This window comes from Ailuropoda melanoleuca, chromosome 3, assembly GCF_002007445.2.
Source record: "Ailuropoda melanoleuca isolate Jingjing chromosome 3, ASM200744v2, whole genome shotgun sequence".
Lineage (NCBI taxonomy): Eukaryota > Metazoa > Chordata > Mammalia > Carnivora > Ursidae > Ailuropoda > Ailuropoda melanoleuca.
In genome coordinates, this window is record NC_048220.1 from 48744083 (window position 1) to 48764941 (window position 20859).

Sequence of the window (20859 nt, forward strand, 5' to 3'; positions counted from 1 at the left end):
CGGGAGGCGGGGGCTCCCGGCCGCCGCCCGCGATCGTGACATGTGCGCCCGCCGGGCCGCCACGTCCCCGCCCGCCCACCGCTGACCTGCCCATGGGGTGGAGAGCGGTGCGGGCGGGCGGGCGCGGCACGGGTGCGGCGCGGACCCCAGCCCCACACAATGCGCGGCGGGCCAAGGGGGCGGCGGGCCGAGCGAGAGTCTGGGTGGAGGGCGCTGTGTGCGAGACGGAGCTCACCGGCCGAGCGTCCGGCCAGAAATGGGGTGGAGCTGGCGCGGGGTTTAAACTGCCGCCCCGTTGGGCCTGGAGTTTCTTCGAGACCCTGGCAATAAAAGTGCTGGAGACCTACAAGTGGGGGGTCTCAGGCCTCTCACCCCGAGGCTGCTCTTGCTCACACCTGTTGCAGGCTTCCTGGCTTCCGAGTGAAATAGTCTTTTTGGCTCAAAGGCAGACTATTCTGTTACTCCGTGTTTACCGAGTTTGCTGGGGTAGCGGTCGTATTGCTACGGTTTTAGAGACCGAAAAGGTTAAAAGAAGCACTAAAACCTCTGCTGTGTGTGCTCTCTCTGGTGCCCTGAACGGTGGACAAATAAAAGTTCTTATTGGATACGGTTAAGGAGACAAATTCACTCACCCAGTCATGATTAAGTTTTTTATCCCTGTTACTTTGAGGCTAAAGAATTCCTTTAAAAAAAAAAACTTTAAAGTCTGCTGTTTTTGCAGAAACAATTTGATTCTTATTGTTAGTGAAGAGCAAAACTGTAGAATTTGGTAAATAAGCTCTTTAGTTTGGCCTTATTTGAATATAATACACTGTAAAGGTGAAGTTACATACAATTCCGTGAGAAAGTGGTAAGTAAGTTCTGAAGTCGAAGAAGTACTGCATTGCTCTAAGTTAAAACTTTAAATAGGTGAGGAAGTACGTAGCTTCTTGGTTAATACACTGCTCATTTAAAACGGGAGGGGATAATGCTGCTAGTACTGAGGTAAGGATAGTAGCTTTGGGGTGTGTGGAACCTTGTATCGGAAACCTTGCTGTAGCCCAGTCTTACTTTGTGTTACCAAAGCGGTAGGAATGATAGAAGTTGATATTTAATGAATTACAGGTAATTGTATGACACAGTTATTTCTTAAGTTAGCCAAGCCCATAACCACCTTGTAATTTCTTCTATAGCACTGTATATCATTATTTCCTGTTTTGGTATGTATTTATTCAGTTAAATACCCTTTATATGCCTGGTACTGTGCTTGGGCTGACAATCAATTTTACAGTTTATTGTGTGTGCCTGGAGCATAGTATGCATCTACGTAAGGAACAAATTAAATTTCAGTAGGCGAACAGTATTTAAAAATACACATTGCTTTTATATTTTTGAAGTGCCTGATGATGGATGACTTTGTTCTCTTTGTGTGTTGTTAGGAAAGAATTTATTTTATTGTTGTTTTTGTATAGGCTTGAGCACCTTTTGCAAGACTATTAGTAATGTGGATAGATGGCCCAAGTTGTAAGAAAGTAAATCTTATCAGAAAGTATTCAAGAAAGGGGCGCCTGGGTGGCACAGCGGTTAAGGGTCTGCCTTCGGCTCAGGGCGTGATCCTGGCGTTATGGGATCGAGCCCCACATCAGGCTCCTCCGCTATGAGCCTGCTTCTTCCTCTCCCACTCCCCCTGCTTGTGTTCCTCTCTCGCTGGCTGTCTCTATCTCTGTCAAATAAATAAATAAAATCTTTAAAAAAAAAAGTATTCATGAAAAATTAGCACATCAGCTTGTTAATATTGGCCATTCACTAAAGAAACCACTGGGTTTTTCTTGGTCAAAGAAAGTAGACTTTGGAAATTTTCTAGAGAACATCTTTTGCTAGTTCATTTACGTTCTGACCACTATTGAGGGTATTCTAGTATGCAATAAATAACTAATGCAACGTACCTAGAGTTCCTACTGTGGGTTTAATTTAAAAAAAAATTAGATCTCAGTAAAAACATTTGAATATCTCTGTTTAATAAAACACAGTATTAGAATATTAGAGGTTAAGAGGGTGTGAAGAAAGATATAATAGAACATATGTTACTGTTGACTGCCAACAGAATGAAATACCTGCAAAATTAAGTCACTAGAAATGTTGGATCTTGGGGGGGGTCAATAGTAGAACTATTGCAATTCAATAATTTCATACTGATCTTATGTAATATAAGACTTGATACATAGACTTGTGTATAAGTGGCATTTTATAGTCAGTTTTTGAACTCTGTAGAACAAACGAGTCTTGTAAAAGCACTTTTATAGAGTTAATTTCTCTAAATGATTTTTAAAGACCTCCTTTCATTTCTTTGGAATGCTTTTCATTTTTGTCATTATTTTTATACCTGAATACCCTTCTGATTAATGTTTTTAAAGTTTAAATAAATCAAAAATTCGGTTTTGAAAAGGGTTTGGGGGTTTTTTTTGCTATGTTGAGCATTCTGAAGGTGGAACTTGGCTTATGTTGTAATGAATATAGTTGATGTAAAGTATTAAGTTTAATATTTCAGCCATTAAGCACCTAAGAGATTTAACATAATCATTAGTGTGTTCTTGGAATAGTGTATTGATGGTTTTAATAAGATACTTTTATTCTTCTTAAGAAAAAAATGCAAAATTAAAAACATCACAAAAGGGATTCTTGATTTTAGATTAAAAATGCTTAATTTTTTCCTTAGATTACATTGAGAAGTTTCCTTAACTACTGTTTGTTCTAGAAACTGGAACAACTCAATCAATATCCAGATTTTAACAACTACCTGATTTTTGTTCTTACAAAATTAAAATCTGAAGGTAAGTAAGGTTTATATTGGTAAAATAACTTGGAAACCTATTAAAACAGGCTGAGAGTTAACTCTCATTTCAAAGGTTTGCATTTTATAGTAACCATTGCTTTACATATGGAATGAGCAGAGACTTAAGTCTAAGTATTTAGATGATTAATAAACATTAGGTTATTAATATTCTATAACAAATTCCCTCATATTTTGTGAATGAAAAGAGTGTTGCAAAGTCTGCTTTGGTGTTTTGCTTGAATTCTTGTGCATGAATGTCCTAAAGATTGGTTTAATACACAGATTGAATGTAGGATTTACTAATTAAGTATATGTGGGTTCAGAGTAAGCAGTTCAAAGTTCATATAACCAAAATGAAAAATCACTTATAGTCCTGTCGCCCAGAGAGAATTATTATTATTAGTCCTGATTAATTCTTCAGTCTTCTATGGCTATACACTATTTTAAAATTTAACTAAAATATGGGATCATTCTCTTCGTAAACTTTTGTGATTTTTTTTGAACTTCTAACAGTATACTGAACAGTATAATGAAATTTTTTTCATTAACCGTTCTTCTGCAATAGTCTTAAATTATTTTTATGGCACTTCAAAGCCTGAAAACTAGTTTTATTTATTTATTTTTAAACTAATTTTATTTTTTTAAATGGTTTGGTCATTTGTTTCTAATACAGGTCATGTGTCCCAGTAGACTTCATTCATTTCACAAATATTTGTTGAGCACCACTTCATTTCCAGGCTCAGGGGCAGTAAAGTAAACAAAATAAGAATCTCTGTCCTCATGGAACTTACATTGTAGTGAGAGGTGTTCTTCATAGAGTTATTTGAGTATTGAAGATTCCCTTCCTGGAACATTGTCAGACACACAAAAAGCACTAAAATACTATTGAGTACCTGGTTGGCCTCTAAATGAAAACATTATACCCTGTTCAGTGATTAGTGTTTCAGAAGCCATAGAGCAATTAGTTAAAAAAAAAAACACAAGGGCACTTGGAGTTGGGAAGCAAGTTTTAGACATTGACAGATTCACCTGTCTTGTTTTTTTCAGCTACATAATGCCTGTGTTAGACTACCAGACCATCTGTAAGGGTTCATCTCCAAGGCTCTAGGGGGTTGTGGCCTTAATGTGTAATAAAAATCTCACTAATCTTTTTTTTAAGAGTTATTCGTTTATTTTATTTTATTTTTTTTTAAGATTTTATTCATTTATTTGACAGAGAGACAGCCAGCGAGAGAGGGAACAGAAGCAGGGGGAGTAGGAGAGGAAGAAGCAGGGTCCCAGCGGAGAAGCGCGATGTGGGGCTCGACCCCAGAATGCTGGGATCACACCCTGAGCCAAAGGCAGACGCCCAAGGACTGAGCCACCCAGGCGCCCCTATTTGTTTACTTTAGAGAGCGCCCTGTGCAGGAATTGGGGGGGAGCGGCAAAGGGAAAGAGGGAGGGAGAATCTTCAGGCATACTTCCTGCTGACCACCCAGGGCTTGATTCCAGGACCCTGAGATCATGACCTGAGCTGAAATCAAGTATCAGCCGTTCAGCTGAGTGAGCCACCCAGGCACCCCTCATTAATTTTGTATTTATTAAGATTTTGATAATTTATGCGCTACAGTGATTTGTTTTTAATAATTTTAAATATTCTAGTTAATTTTAGGGATTTTGATTTGTGATTAAGGGGTGTAGTGGAAACTTCAGAACTTTCTAATTCTAGATTTTAAGAAACTAGAAATTCCTTCAGCATATATTTAAATTCAGCAATTAATATTCTTAGTTTGTTAAATATACTTGATACTTTGTTTCTTAATATAGAAATTTTATTTTTCCCACATACTAATCAGTGTTACTCATTTTTTAAAGAACTTTAGTAAATGAATTTTTCTAAACTAATTGTTTTACTTGAAAATGTTAGACTTACTTTCCACTCTCTCATGTCAGTGTGCACATCCTAAATTCCAAATATTAAAAGTTGTTAGAATATTATACTCTTTCTTGAAGCTTTTTGGGGATGTAAGAGTAGGAAGTATTTTTTAAAAGCGAACATAGGGGCACCTGGGTGGCTCAGTCGTTGAGCATCTGCCTTCAGCTCAGGGCGTGATCCGGGTGTTCTGGGATCGAGCCCCACATCGGGCTCCTCCACTGGGAGCCTGCTTCTTCCCCTCCAACCACCCCTGCTTGTGTTCCCTTTCTCACTGGCTGTCTCTCTCTCTCTGTCAAATAAATAAATAAATAATCTTTAAAAAAAAAATAAAAGCGAACATAGAATTCAAATAGCAAGAGAGGTTGGGTGTAACTACCTCCTATTCATTAGTCACCATTTCTCAAAGGACGTAGTAGTAGTAGCTTAACATTTGTGTAACAGTTAATATTTCTTCTTGTGTCTTATTTGGGATACGAGTTTACTGTGTCTAGTTTTCTATTTAAAAAAAAAACTGGCATTGGGGTCATCGTATTAGTGAAGGAACATACATGACATCTTTAAATAGAAATGCTTATTTAGTAATCTGTTCACCATCCTCTTGTGAATTTGTTTACACTGAATCATGGAGTAAAATTTTAGATCTGGAAGAGACCTCAGAGATAAGCTCATCTAACAGCAAATTGAGGTCCAATAAAGTAAAGCCTTAATGTTTTTTTAAAAAGTAAATGGTTGGTGGCTCTTTGGATTTAGGACAGGATATGTTTTACCTTAACTAAAGTAAATATTTTAATATAAAATACTTTTTAATATTAAACCATTTCTTTGTGACTTATTAAAACTCTTCATCTTACAGCATTTATTATAAAAACAGTAGTGATTATTTGTTATAAACAAATACATGCCATTTAGGATAAAATTATGACTGAATTATTAAGGGCTAACTTAGACAAAAGGATTATTGCTTGAAGTTAAATATCTGGCTGTTCATTTATTTTATGGCCATTTTTAAACTTGCAAGAGAATTTAGAACTGTTTTTGTTTCATTGTAAGTTATTCATTGGAATGGGTTGTAATTGAAACCAGAAAGAAGTTTTTAAACAGTGACATAAAAGGTTTGAGCGTATATTGCTGCGATGGCCTGAACGGGGTTCTGTGCAGAGAAACTGCTACCCTTTTGCCCCTCGGTGTGCGTCACCCTGGACTGTTCAGTGCCAGTCAGACTATGGGAGCATACTGCAAACCAGACCAAGCTCAGAGTATTCTGTTTTTTTAAGTAGCATGTGTAAAACAGTAGTGCTGTAATAACATGTTCTGTTTAGCACCCCAGCTCTTCATGTCGTCCAGTCTTTTGCAGGGGATGATGCTGTAGCGTGCATCGAAGTCTAGGCTGGAGCCAGACTCCTGAGGTTCATATTTTGGCTTCCCCACTTAATAGCCTTGTGTGACTTTGGCAGAGCCCTCAGTTTCTTCATTTGTGCAGTGGAGATAATAACTCCTGTCTCCTGAGGTTGTGAGGATTAAAAGCACAGTATTTGGAATGCACTTAGCAGTGTTTAGTACCTAATAAGCATTCAGAAGATATTAACTATTGTTAATACTGGTGGTGATGTCAATTGGTAAGGCATCAGTTACATTTTACTAGTATTAAATTCTTCTTAAAAAATTATTAATATCCATCTATGGACTAAATTTTTTATGTAAATTTTTTTTAACTTCTGGAAATTTTAAAACTGTTTTACTTTTTTTTTTTTAGCTCAGAGTCAAGTGAAAAACATAAATGAACGTCAGTTATTTGTATGTGAAGGTGATCCCATATATTCTTTGTCCACTTAATTTTTTCATAGGATATTTTTAGTGACTAATACTTTCAGATCTGTAATTTGATATTTATATCAGGTTCCAATAAAGCTTGAGTACAGTGGCCATATATAAACTAAATTAACTCTTAAACTAAGTCAGTGGTTCTCAACCAGGTGCAATTTGGTGCCCCCACGTTGCCACCCATGCCATCCCTCCCAACAGTCCAGACGTTATCTGGAAACATTTTTGTTGTCACAGCTTGGGAAGGTGATACTGGCATCTATAGCCAGTGAGACTGCAAAACATCATAGGATGCACAGGACAACACCCGACAAAGAATTATGTGCCCCAGAATGTCAATAATGCCAAGGTTGAGAAACTCTGAACTACAAATCATGGAACTAATCTTTCGATAATCATTTATGATACTTTTTTTTCCTTTTTCCTGGTTATAGCAAAATTACTGGAATGTTGCAATCAATTTTCAAATATAAGTATTTTAAAAGTTACTGTTCTTATATATTTTGAAATGAAAACTACTTTTAAAGTCAGTAATACTGTCTTATTACAGACGAACCCACAAGATCATTGAGTGGTCTCATTTTGAAGAATAACGTGAAAGCACATTTTCAGAACTTCCCAAATGGTGTGACAGACTTTATTAAGAGTGAATGTTTAAACAATATTGGTGATTCCTCTCCTTTGATTAGAGCCACTGTAGGTAAGTTATATTTTTATAGTAGTTTTGTTTATCTGGTTTGTAACTGGGTTTTTTGAGATGATAGACTATTCTCATAGGAATTTTTGTCATCCATTTCATGAATTGTGAGTGAGGAGGGGAGTTTTTCATTGCTACTTTCAAATGCTTTGGAAATAATGTTCATTATTGTAGTAAAATCCCTTAATTAGTGAGACCAGAGTCACTGGTAGTTGTTTAATCAACATTCATTAAAGTGGGACATTAACAAATGATATAATTTAAGACTACTGCCTTTTCTTTGAATTCCTTACTATCTTTCTTGTGTAATACATGGGATATAATTTCCAGTTTTACTTTCTTTACATGGAAAGAACACTTCGTAAAACAAGGTAAGAATAGGACCTTAGGTTTTACTATTTTCTACCCTAGTTTTTAATATTTGCCTTGTCTGTATCTCAGTACAGCAAATTTTTAGTCTTTTCAGAGTGTTCAACTTGAGTAAAAGAAATACCAGTTTACGTAATATTGAATTAAAATGTTTAATTATAATAGCTGGTATAAATAAGTTTGGGCGTAAACACAACTGACTATTGGTAATAGCATTCATGGAAGCAGACATAGGAGGACTGAAGAGTGGCCTACTAATGGGCAGCATTCAGTATGCCTTGGGTCTTTAAGCAGCTAAATTTTATGAGGACCCAGAAAGCTTCTGTTTGGCAGGTTGGCTGAATGGAAGTCAGTTAACAACCTCCATAATGATTAAATCATTTTCATTGAAAGTTCTTTACTTTTGTATTTTTTGTCTCATGGTGGGTTTGAAAAGTACCCAGTTCATCTTCTACCTGAAAAAGCAAAGGCTCTGTGACTTCTCTCAAAATATACACTTCTTAAATACTGCCATTATTAACACTGAAATGGGGTGGATGGGGGGCATTTGTGATTTGAGAAAAGGGAATTCCTGGTTTTTTCTGATGGACGCTAATATACCTTCCTAATACTCTGCAACTCTTGACACTGGTAAAAAAAGAATGGTGAGCATATGCCAGACTTCTTAAATATTTTTAATCTTAACAGTACGTATTAGGAATCTTGCTAAGGAAGTTTATTTGAAAAGGCATTTTGTTGACTGTGGTAATCCATTGGACAAATGTAAAATTGTTTCTCCTGTTAAAGAGTATATAGTTGGTTTGTAATTATATTGTTTTAGTGACTATCCTTTATGTGTGTTTATATACATGTTTATATATGGGAAAAAGATTTTTGGGGGAGTGGATGAAATTATATGGGTCAGTTATATTTGAATTTGTTGGTCTATCAACATTCTCTATTGCCCTTTTGGCAGAAGTAATGTCATCAGTCCGTTAATGCCAGGTTGTAGCTTGGCATTTAATTTTTGTACTGCTCGTTTTTAAGACATCCTTAGTTTTCTTTAGGCAGATCCAAAGCTTGCTTCCCCCCCCCCATTCTTAAAATTTTAACTTCAGGAGAGAATAATTGGCAAGATGGAGCAGCTCTACCGTTGGCCTTGATGTTTTTTGATCTTAGTTATATCTTAAAAATGCTATCAATCCATTGACTTCCCATGCAATTTAGTTTTTTTTTTTTTTTTTTTTTAGTGCGTCGTACATATTGACCAACAAATTCATGCTTTTTTTAGCTCCTTGCCACTGGGAGCAACCTTCTCAAAACCGTGGAAAATTCAAAAACAATTTCTGCACACAAACAAGTAGAATTTGCTGTTTAGTAATAATCATTGATCATTTACTGTATGCCACCGGGCTGGCATTTTGTTTGCATATCTCACTGAATTCTCAAAATAACAAGAGAACACTTTCTCTTTTTTTTTCCACTTCTACAAATTAGTATTTTGAAGTTTAGAGTACATGTAATTTACCTACTGTCAGAGTTTATACAGATCTTAATTATGGTACTAAAAGGTCTATAATCATCAAACAAAGTATATTATCTTACTCATGTTAAACTTGCTAAGGCAGAGGAAAACATTAACACAAAACCTTTGTGTTATTACTGGTGTTTGTTTTAATACAGAACTTTTCTGTTACGTATTTGTATAATATCACAATTAAGTTACACAACACAGTTGAAACAATCTAGTCTGAGTGACATGATCAGTGAGCATGTGACCCTCCAAGATCCAGGATCACCTTGCCAGTGATTTATCCTTGATCTTGTAAGTGGGAACTGGTGGAGGAGTGTGTGGGTCTTTCCACACCAGAGGGGCTGTTGCACACAGGATTGTTATCCATTGATGGCTCATCTTTCATTCTCCCTACCTTGGTCCGTGGCTGTGATCCATCCTAGCTTAGGTCAGAGAGTTGATTTTAGCTTTATGTATTTTTGCTAAAAACTAACAGACTCATACTCATCACCCAGTGATAAGCACTGTTAATGTTTTTATTTTCTTTCTACTCTTTTATGTACAATTTCTGTAAAGTAGGAACATGTTTGACCCTTGAATGATACAGGTTTGAACTGCGTGGGTCTGCTTATATGCGGACTTGATTTTTCAGGAGATACAATAAATATATTTGCATTATAATTTTAATAACATTATCTTTCTCTAGCTTACTTTATTGTAAAAACTGTATAAAATACATGTAGTACACAAAATTTGTTAATCAACTATGTTGTCATTGAGGCTTGCAGTTTAGCAGTAGGCTGTTAAGTTTTAAGGAGTTAGCAGTTATGTCAATTTTCGATTGGGGGGACCAGCACCCTAACCCTCCCCCCAACATTGTTCAAGGGTTGACCATAATTTTAATTGAGTGGAACTGTTGTTATTGTTGGAAAAGAGCAAGTTTTAGTCTTTTCATATAGATAATTGTTAAAAGTACAAAAAAAAGGGTAAAGTGTTGGAAAACAAGATAGAAACCTTCAATTTATGCTGTGGTTTTTCTACAGATATGTTGTGGTGAAAAGGGGGTCCTTGGTGAATGTTATTATTTATGTGGTTTGGAGGTCCTGGGCTGATTTGGGTCATATAAATGAATGTGTGTGCATGTATGCATTCACATGGCAGTGTCTAACATAATGCAGTCAGATTTCCTAAAGATAGGTGTTTTCTTTTAAGGTATTTTGATTACAACCATAGCTTCCAAGGGAGAATTGCAGAATTGGCCTGACCTCCTACCAAAACTCTGTAGCCTATTGGATTCTGAAGATTACAACACTTGTGAGGTAAAGAAATTTGCTTCTTATATTTTCTTCTCTATTTTTCTTGTCATGTTGTGTATTTGTAACATTTGGAAAAGATAATTTCTCTGAAACGTACAACTTCAAAAACTTGAAAGCCTCAAGTTACCCTCTTATTTTATATTAGTGACCATTTATCTTACTGTTTTCTATAAGGACTATTAAGTTATAAAGCCTCTTTACTATAATTGCTACAAGGAATTATAATTAGTTAATCCATTAATGTGGTGTTTTTCGAAGATAGGCTTATATTTACCTACCATGAGCACTTTTTTGCCTTCTCTAAATTGTTTTTGTGCCTCTTATTTGTGACATGGCTAAAGTATATGTAATCTAGCTTTAATCACGTAGTAATTATAATCTCCTGTTTGCCACTGATCAATAGCAACCTTTCCATGTGGGAAAGAGAGTCTATGGATTTCTCACTGTTTATGAGTACTTTTAATTATATCTTTAATTACCAGGCCTCTAGTTTGTGTAGAAATCTGTTTTGAATGGAAACCGTTTTAGGTATTTTGCCTCTTTAAAGGAATAACCTAACAGAAAATTTCAAGTGGTCTTTTGACTTGGCAGTTTGTTGCCAGATCTGAAAGAGGGAAAAGGAGGGATGGGGTGGGGGGGGGGGGAGCAATGAGGTCTTTAAAGTTACACTACTCCCTCCCTAAAAAAAAAAAAAAATCTTACTTTCTCATAAATACATTTCCCAATAACACCTTAGAAATACACTAAGATTACAGATAAACTAAAATAATAATAGTATTCAACCACTGAGTAAGAGTTGATTAAAATTTAAATTGTGCTTTGATATAGTGGTAATAACAGGAAAGGAGATCAAAACTTTAAAAAACAAGCACTTACCAAGAATAAAAAATTAAAACTGCAGTAATCATGAAATTATGGAGCTTCTACCTAAGTCACATTTCAAAGAGAAAAGTATTCTTCAATTAACTGTACCATGAAAATAAGCACCAGGTTTCTGCCGCTGGTGGAATTACAAGCAGTAAATTAGATGTTTGAGGTAATTAGTAGGTTGCTTTAGGTTAGCCCCTTCGGTGTGAAAATGGTTATAGGGAAATAGTTGCTAATTTGAATTTTCTGCCCTTTTAACTGATTTTGTCACCATTATCCAGTGAATGGTTTATGTATAAATAATTTTTAAATGATATTAAGACTTCTTTCTGACTTAAAATTAACAAGAATATTTTGCAGGAAGTTAGCTTTTTTATTGCAGTCTCTGCCAACCAGAATATTGCTAAGATAAAAATGTACCATTATATTTAAACTGAGATTTTAGATAACTTAGTGGCATAATGATTTCTGTCTTTAAATTGATGACTAAGTTTATGGATTTTATGAGACAGTATTTTATGTGGGCTGAGAACATTAATTCATACAAATTAGTCAGTATTCCTCAATTTGCTATTAAAATGGCTTCATTTTTAATTAATTCTAATAATGTAAATGTCTTTCACAGGGAGCATTTGGTGCCCTTCAGAAGATCTGTGAAGATTCTGCTGAGATTTTAGATAGTGATGTGTTAGATCGTCCTCTCAACATCATGATCCCCAAATTTTTACAGTTTTTCAAGCACAGTAGTCCAAAAATAAGGTATCTATGTAGCCAATATGGAATTAATTCCTAAACTCTAAGCCTGACCACTCTTATTTTGTGTTACCTAATACTTTTGTGATTGGCAAAAGATAATGTTGTTCCATGAAGGTGGACTTCAGTAGTTGAAATTTAATCCTTTAATGGCAAAACCCATGAAATGTTAACTTTCTCTGATGAAATTTTTATTCCACAGGATTGTTCTCCACCTTCTATAAGGTTAATTACATTTGTAATGATTAACAGGCATGCTTTTAAGGTCCTTTGTGTAAGGCTGAAATTCATTGTGTTTGAGGTTGTGGTGGTTGTGTTGTTTTTGTTTTAATTTATGGAGCTTGCCAAGCACAGGTATCAAATTCATCCAATAGGACATCTGGATTATTTAGTCATTTTAGATTAAGAGTTTTGCATCTAATTAAAAACGTTTTGAGCACGAAGGTAGAAGGATTTTTGAGTACACTCTAAAATCAGTGGGCCTACTTGGCCAGAAGTTAACTTTGGCCTGCTTTGTTTTCCTGTATATCCCTAGTTTCTTGAACTGGGCCTAGCATATAGTTGTTGAAATACTATATTTAAATATTAAATTAACTTTTGACTAATTTATCATCTGCTGTTAAATCAAGCTATAATTATCATGATGCTTTCACACTGTTAAAGTACTCCTGTCTGCAACTACACCAGAAGTTCCCCCAAATTGCCATACTTTTTTTCCCTCTTCTCCAGTTACATGTTTTAATCTAACTTGTCTTTTGTTTATTATTACTGTGGAAAAGACATTGCTCTTCTGATTGTTAGTCGTTTTGATTTTTGTTGTTCCAGTTGTCAGTGCTTCGTGCTTTTATGTAGAATGCTCAAAAACCATATTACTATTTAAAGTGTAGTATGCAGGATTCTGGATGCAGTTATTTAAGGATACCCATCCAACAGCATGAACTTTAATGCATATGCTGTAACTGTTAGTTTAGATGTTCTTTGGAGTTTACTCCAAGATTCCAATCTGTATTCAAAGGATTATGGTTTGAACAGTGTGACCAGAGGGTAATCAGGAATCTTCTTCCTGCCTAAATGCTGTATTTAGTTCTTTTTCTTTTATTTCGATTTAATTTTAGTTTTTGTCTTAAGTCGTATTTAATGCAGTGTTGTTCTCAGGAAACTTAACAGATGCTCATTTATGGTAGTGTCATGCAAATAAGTAGTAATATTTTCAAAATAAAATGTTACTCTTCCCGAAATAGTTAACTAGATAGAGTTCCTGTTCCCTAGGAAGTTGTCTTTTAATCTTTGAACTAAGGTGATGAAAGAAAGTGTGGTAATTTGCATATGTTACTTCTAAGAAACTCATTTTTTTGTGACCGCTTCTTAGCAAGTAAAAGAAAAAAGTACAAAAAACATATTCCTGGCAATTGGTATACCATTGCTAGACGTAAAAGTTTTTTGTAATTTTAATACATTTTTGTAGCTGGTCATTTGTTTAAACTTAACTAGGTAGAGTTTAGTAATACAGAAATGTTTCTATTCAGTGAATGTTCATTATTACCCATTTCAGAATCTGTTCCACATACCATTAAACATCTTTCTTCATTTATATTTGGGTAAATGTATCTGCTGTGTATTTTAGCAATACACTAAACTCCATCTTTATAGGATTTTTATTCTGTGTTATTTAATATCTTATTTATACAGCTTAACTGATAATTCCTGTGTACTCTTAAAAAATGCTTTTCCATCTTAATAACTATCGAACTTTGAAACTATAGAATGAGGAAAAGGAATGTAGTTTTATCTATCACATGACAGAGCAATTGAAAAATTAGAGCCATTTTATTTTTTAAATCATACCAGAGGTACACAAAGTTGTGTTATGATTTTTAGCTCATGACGTTCTCATCACGGCCCACTTCCATTTTTTTTTAGTTAGTTATTTTTAATAATCACTCAAATCTACCACCTAAAACAAAAGCTAAGGTCTTGATGACAACAGCCCACATCTAATCCCAACTTTTTCCTTCCCTTGCATTGTTAAAAATAATTTTTTTTAAAGATATTATTTATTTGTCAGAGATTGAGTACGTGAGCCCACAAGCAGGGGGAGCAGTAGGCTTCCCACTGAGCAGGGAGCCCGATGTGGGACTTGATCCCTGGGATCATGACCTGAGCCGAAGGCAGACGCTTAACCAGCTGAGCCACCCAGGCGTCCCTAAAAAATAAATGTATTGCATATATATGTAAAATGCATGTCTGTATGTGTATGTCTTTGTTTTTAACTTCATAAAAAATATGTAATGAATTTAATCCTTGGCAGCTTTTTAAATTTAATATTACATTTCTAAGATTCATCCATATTTTGTCATTATGGTTTATTTGTTTTGACTACTGTATACTGTTTGGCATGATGATTATACAATTTATTCATGTTTGTACTCCTAACTACCCCCCCCCCCCCCCCCCCCCCCNCCCCCGCGTTTGGGTGGCTTCCAGGTATTTGCTGTTGGGGATAGTGCTACTGAAAGCATTTATTTGCTTGTCAGTGTTTGTCTATTTGCAAGAGTTTCTCCAGGAAGACGTAAAATCTTTGGGGAGTAATTTCTGGGACATAAGGCAAATAACAAGGAAAGAACACTGAAGTTTTCCAGGGTGGTTGCATCAGTTTATACTTTCTATTAACAAAGCACAAGATTCTCTGAGTGCACAGCATTCAGTATTGTCATGTATTTTAATTTTTGCCAAATAGATATAAAATTGTTTTTCATTATGAATTTGATGGTTTTCCTGTCATTAGTCATGTTGAACATCTATCTTGTCATAGGTTTATTGACTGTAGTACCTTTTTCTTTCATCTTTTTCTCTTGGGTTATCAGAAAAGGCAGATAGGACAAACGAAATAATTTCATGATGAATACTGTGGAAAAATAATGAGAATAAGGGGTTACAATACAGAGTTGAATATACAGATATTGTATATAGAATACAGTATAGAAGGTTTTCTGTAAAGGTAACATTTGTGCAGAGACCCTGAACAAAGTAAAGTTGCAAATCTTTGAAAGGTCAAGAAGAAGGACATACAAGACAGGGAACAGCAAATATAAAGGTCCTAGAATTAGGGACAAGCCTTTTACAGTGACAGAAGAAAACTTAGTATCCCAGTAAGAAATGAAGTTAGGAGAGTAGGAGTAACTGCATTATAGTGGAATGTCTAGGCCAGTAGTCCGCAAACTGTGGCCCATGGGGCCAAATTCAGCCCATAACATGAGCTAAGAATGATTTTATACTTTAAAAGGTTGTGTTTGGGGGGTGGGGGATGAGCTGCCACAGAGGTCTTATAATACCATTTGATCTTTTGTAGGAAAAGTAGATTGTGTGGGGTTTTTTTTTAGGATTTTATTTATTTATTTGACAGAGATAGAGACAGCCAGTGAGAGGGGGAACACAAGCAGGGGGAGTGGGAGAGGAAGAAACAGGCTTCCAGCGAAGGAGCCTGATGTGGGGCTCGATCCCGTAATGCTGGGATCACGCCCTGAGTCGAAGGCAGACGCTTAACGACTGAGCCACCCAGGCGCCCCAGATTGTGTGTTTTTGGAACAATCTGAACAAGGGTATAATGTGATGTTATTCATGTGTGTCTAAAAAGTTGTAGTGGGGTTTGGTATAGTGGAAGTCAGGAAACCAGTTAGAGCTGTTGGAGTAATCCGGATAGGAAATTATGGTTTGGACTAGGGAAGAAGTGATTGGCTTAGGGGTGTATTTTTAAAGGTAGTGCCATTAGGCATTGCTGTGGAGTTGAATTGGCTATGTCTGAACACAAAGACTATAGACTTTTCCTCATCTTTAGTTTTAAAAGGAATAAATTAGCCATTATTTTAAAATATGTAGGTATATAAAATAAATTTCCATTATGCCTCCATCCATCTTCCCACTCTTCAGAGGTATCCACTATTAAAAATGTGCACGTGTCCTTTCCGACAGTTTACACTTTAAGAGAAGTACTAATGTAATGCTCTGGAACCTGTGTTTTTCACTTAAATTATCATTCATATTCTGAGTTAAGTATACAAGGAAATTTAACTCATTCTTTTCACCGCGTGTGTGTATACACACACGTGTATGTATATACAAACACATACATTTATGGCTATACTTACACCATAATTGTTTTATGGAAGAATAGTTCTTATCAGTCTTCTGTAACTAGAAAAAAGCTATAATGAGCATGTGTTAAATTTTAAATTTTGTTTCTAGGTCTCATGCCGTTGCATGTGTCAATCAGTTTATCATCAGTAGGACTCAAGCGCTGATGTTGCACATTGATTCTTTTATTGAGGTAAGATTTGTCTCTCCCCTCCCTCTTTTGCTTTTGGGAAAGTTAGAAAATGTTAAAGTATTTGTGATAGATAGTATTAAAATTGGATACAGTATGGGGCGCCTGGGTGGCACAGTGGTTAAGCGTCTGCCTTCAGCTCAGGGCGTGATCCCAGCGTTATGGGATCGAGCCCCAAATCTTTTAAAAATATGAGCCTGCTTCTTCCTCTCCCACTCCCTCTGCTTGTGTTCCCTCTCTCGCTGGCTGTCTCTATCTCTGTCAAATAAGTAAATAAAATCTTTTAAAAATAAATAAATAAATAAATTGGATACAGTATAGACTTTGTGATTTTTGTTAACTGAAAATAAAAGCATTTTTCCTCTATTAGGCTGATTTTTTTTTTTTACTTAATGGTGTAAACATTGATTATGGTTTGTGGGTTTTTAATAACTAGGAATTTTTTATTTGAATATGCTATTGAAATTCCAAAGATAGATCTGAATCTCCCAGTTCATTTGCAGTATTTGAAACATGAAACATTGGTGAGTCTGAGTAATCTTAATCCTAAATTTAAGATTAAACTTACTCTTTATTAAGAATCCGAAGCCATAGGGGCGCCTGGGTGGCACAGCGGTTAAGCGTCTGCCTTCGGCTCAGGGCGTGATCCCGGCGTTATGGGATCGAGCCCCACATCAGGCTCCTCTGCTATGAGCCTGCTTCTTCCTCTCCCACTCCCCCTGCTTGTGTTCCCTCTCTCGCTGGCTGTCTCTATCTCTGTCAAATAAATAAATAAAATCTTTAAAAAAAAAAAAATCTGAAGCCATAGACTAGTAAAAAGCTGGTGCTTCATTTTACATTGGTTCCTGTTGTGGAATTAGAGGTGTCAGGAAAAATTTGACTCTTAAATCTCAGCAAGCATTTCTAAAAGACCCTTTTACTTTTTTGATAAAAGCAGAAAGCCAAGCATAATTTTCTGGCCACGTACTCAAAGCAATAGAATTTGTTTTCAGACTACTACCACTTGATAACAGCAGTTGTGAACAAGTTAAAGTTCCTTAAGCACTTCACTTTTATTTTCATTAAATGAAAATTAAATAGTCGTTTCCTCTCCAGCTGTTTTTTTTTTCAAGATTAATTTATTTATTTTTAGAGAGTGAGCCTGGGTTGGGGGGAGGAAGAAAGAGAATCTCAAGCACTGAGCCCAGCGTGTACTTGATCTCATACCCATGAGATGATGACCTGAGCCAAAATCAAGAGTTGAATGCTTAACTAACTGAGCCGCCCAGGCGCGCCCCCCCCCTCCCGTTATTCTTTAAAAATTTAGAAGCCATCCTGCTAGTATTTTTGTTGGGGAATTAAAAGAAGGAAGGGGGAAATGGTGTAGTAGCCGTGAGGATCCTCTAGCCATTTAAAAGATGAAACTAAAACATGAGTCTTCAATGGATATTTACTCAGTCGCACTGTAAATTAGGCACTCTGCTTGGTGCTAGGGATACATAAATAAATTTTATGCCTCACAGTGTTTTCAGTCTACTTTGGTGTAGAGGGTAGTGGATGATATTAAAAGTCTGGAGTAAGACTGCCAGGGTTCAAACAAAGCTCAGCTCCACAGCTGCTAACCTTGGGCATGTTATTTAACTGATGGTTTCAGTTTCAGCATCTGTAAAATGAGGGCAGTAATAGATCTACCTTGTTGGATCGTTATAAAGATATTTGCCGTAACTAAATTGGAACAGTGCGTGCTACAGAATAAGCAAGTCTACATGTTAGCTACAGCTATTACTGTTTTTAGAAGTAGTAATTTTAAGAGTATTTCCCCTTAGTGTTTCATAGCTTAAATAGGGAACAGGGATAGATAGGCCAATGCCTTATACAGAAATATAATTCAGAATAAAAGAAATAAAATTTTCTCTGAAAACAAAAATTCCGCAGGACCATACTCAGCAAGTGGAACAAGAACATTACCCAACATTTTAAAATATTTCCGGCTGGTGTTAAATACCATGTTAACACTTTTTTGCTCCTTGATATCCTAAAAGATTCAACCAGTTCTCCGTCCTCCAGGAGGAGTAAACCCCCTGAGGAGGTGCCTGGTACATAGTAGGCCTCGAAAACCATTTGTTAAATGAATAAATGGGCCATTTATTTCTGTAATTATCATTGTTTTCATCCAGGGCAGATGTTTGCTGAGTGTGACAATACTGAATGAAAAGTGTGTTCGTTACTCATACGTGGCTAAAACATACCTTGGCAAAGCCAGATATTTGTACTTAAGACATCATGGAATTCAATGAAGGACTGTATCAAGTGTTTATAAAATAAATCTGATTTAAAAAGGAACTACAGAGTTTGGAAAGCAAAAGGTGCAGGGGCAGGACTTGTGGAAATTGAAGTTTTTAAAATTTTACAACAATACTTCACATGCTGTCACATTTGATATTTGAATTTCTCCACCCCTTATAATAAAATTTCAGGTTCCGCAATTTGGAGATGTTTCTGTGATTTTTTGAGAAAAGATGGTGGGACACTTTGGATTTTACTTATTTTTTTTAATGATCTTTTTACTATTTTTAAATAAGTGTGTGCGTGTGCAGATAAAGAAAAACTCAAGAGTGAGATGGGGGAAGGCTTACTGTTTTTTTCTCCTCACTTCTCCACATTGCAACCTCTCCAAAAGTCAACTTGTTCTTCTAGCGGAGGTTTGTTGGTATAGTGGAGGAGTGTGGACTTAAAATTCCATGAAAATCATATTCAGATTCCCCCCTGCCTAGCAAGTTAGGTAACTTCTAAACTTCTTTATCTGTGAAATTGAATAATAATGTCTTGAAGATTGAACAGTCTCGTCGTTTGTTCAGGCTTTTTTTTCCCCCTTAACTTTGGTGACAAACTTGTTAACAGCTGAAGATCAATGGCTACTTTTACTGTTTACTCAGTAGTTGATTTGGTGAACAACAGCAGTTTGGGGTTTAGTTTTTGGAAACTCAGCATCCATTTCCCCATTATTGATGCTTTTAAACACCTTGTACCTGTTATTACCTTAAGAATCAGTACTGGTAGAAATCTCTTGACACACAGTTCTTTTGAAGGAAAATCAAATTGTATTTTAAAGATCATCATCTTCTGGATGAACTCGATGAATGCCCCATGTCCTAATGACATGGTTTTATTCTCAAAAACTAAAAATTACCTTAAAACACAACCAGTCCTATTCTTTCCAAAAGAATGGCTTTAGATTATTTATCAAAAAAATAGTTTTTGGCAGTTATTATCCTATATTTAATTAATTGTTTTATAACAGCATTGCAGGCCAGTTAATTTAGTCTTTATATGTACCTTACCTTGGTTTCTTTAAATGTTACTAACTTAAAGATGACTGTTTATTATGTATAAACTTTTCTAATATATTAGAATGCTTTACTAGCAAAAAATGTTTCTCATGCAATAGAACCTCTTTGCATTGGCTGGTGATGAAGAACCAGAGGTACGGAAAAATGTGTGCCGGGCACTTGTGATGTTGCTTGAAGTTCGAATGGATCGCCTGCTTCCTCACATGCATAACATAGTTGAGGTAATACAGGTGACTTAAAGGTGCTCTCCTCCTTTTTCGCCCAAGAAAGATCTTGGGAACAAAATGTATAATGTTAAATTTAACACACTTGTTGGCAGTGAACTATGAAAAACAGTTCATGATTGTCTTGAAATTATAAGTTCTCTTTATGGTTACTTTTCTTTAGTGAGATTTAAGATGTTTATAGAGGGGGAAGTTATTTAAAGGAATAGATAGCTTTTAACAAGAATTACTAAGAAATATTTAAATTGTGTTCACTAGATATGTGTTAGGGTAAGTGATCACTAGAACCTTGGTAGATTAAGTGGCACATTCTTGTGTCATTGGGGTTTGGAATTAAAGTTAAGTGTTTGTTTTCCACCCATTACTGGTAAAGATGATCTGATACACTTTATGGTAAAAGTGAAATTTCTGAGTAGAAAATATGTAATTGTTATAGTTAGTTCCAGCAAACCATTTAGATTTTACAAGATTCTTTCAATCCCTGTGCAATTACAATAATTTTACTAGGAAATTCTTGTTCATAGGTTAACCATATTTAAAGAAAGTAATACATAATAACAAGAATAAAATTATTATTAGAACAAAATAACGTGTTTGGGCAGTACTCAGTCCTGCTAGTAGCAAACTGTACCACCTAATTTTCGTATTACTGGATAGGAGTTGTAAATGAGTAGTATATAGCTTTCCAGTTGTATTAAATAATACATTATTTAGATCCTCCTTTTCACCTCCAGAGATTTATATGGTGTGGAGAGGGAAGATCTTTTTTTAAAGGACGGGGGTCTAAGACGTGTTAGAAAAAGGCTAGCATCTGTAGTGTACAGCAACTCCTTTTCTAAAACATAAGGAAAGATAGTTGTAGAGGTAAAGATAAGTAACAGCATTAGATGGGAATAAGTGACGTTTTCCGTGATGAACCTGTTCTCTCTGAAGTGCTTAGAAG

The 20859-nt window shown here is 35.7% G+C and overlaps 1 protein-coding gene across 3 annotated transcripts in view; it reads left to right on the top strand.

The window, feature by feature from the left end:
• Window positions 1–20859, top strand: part of TNPO1 (transportin 1) — a 92099-nt gene that overhangs the window by 37440 nt on the left and 33800 nt on the right. For all 3 annotated transcript variants that reach the window (XM_011227605.3, XM_034656342.1, XM_011227606.3), the window contains exons 3-8: window positions 2735–2810; window positions 7099–7248; window positions 10319–10425; window positions 11915–12048; window positions 16285–16366; window positions 19791–19913. In XM_011227605.3, the coding sequence (XP_011225907.1) occupies window positions 2735–2810; window positions 7099–7248; window positions 10319–10425; window positions 11915–12048; window positions 16285–16366; window positions 19791–19913 (672 nt within the window). The remainder of the gene's footprint in view (window positions 1–2734; window positions 2811–7098; window positions 7249–10318; window positions 10426–11914; window positions 12049–16284; window positions 16367–19790; window positions 19914–20859) is intronic.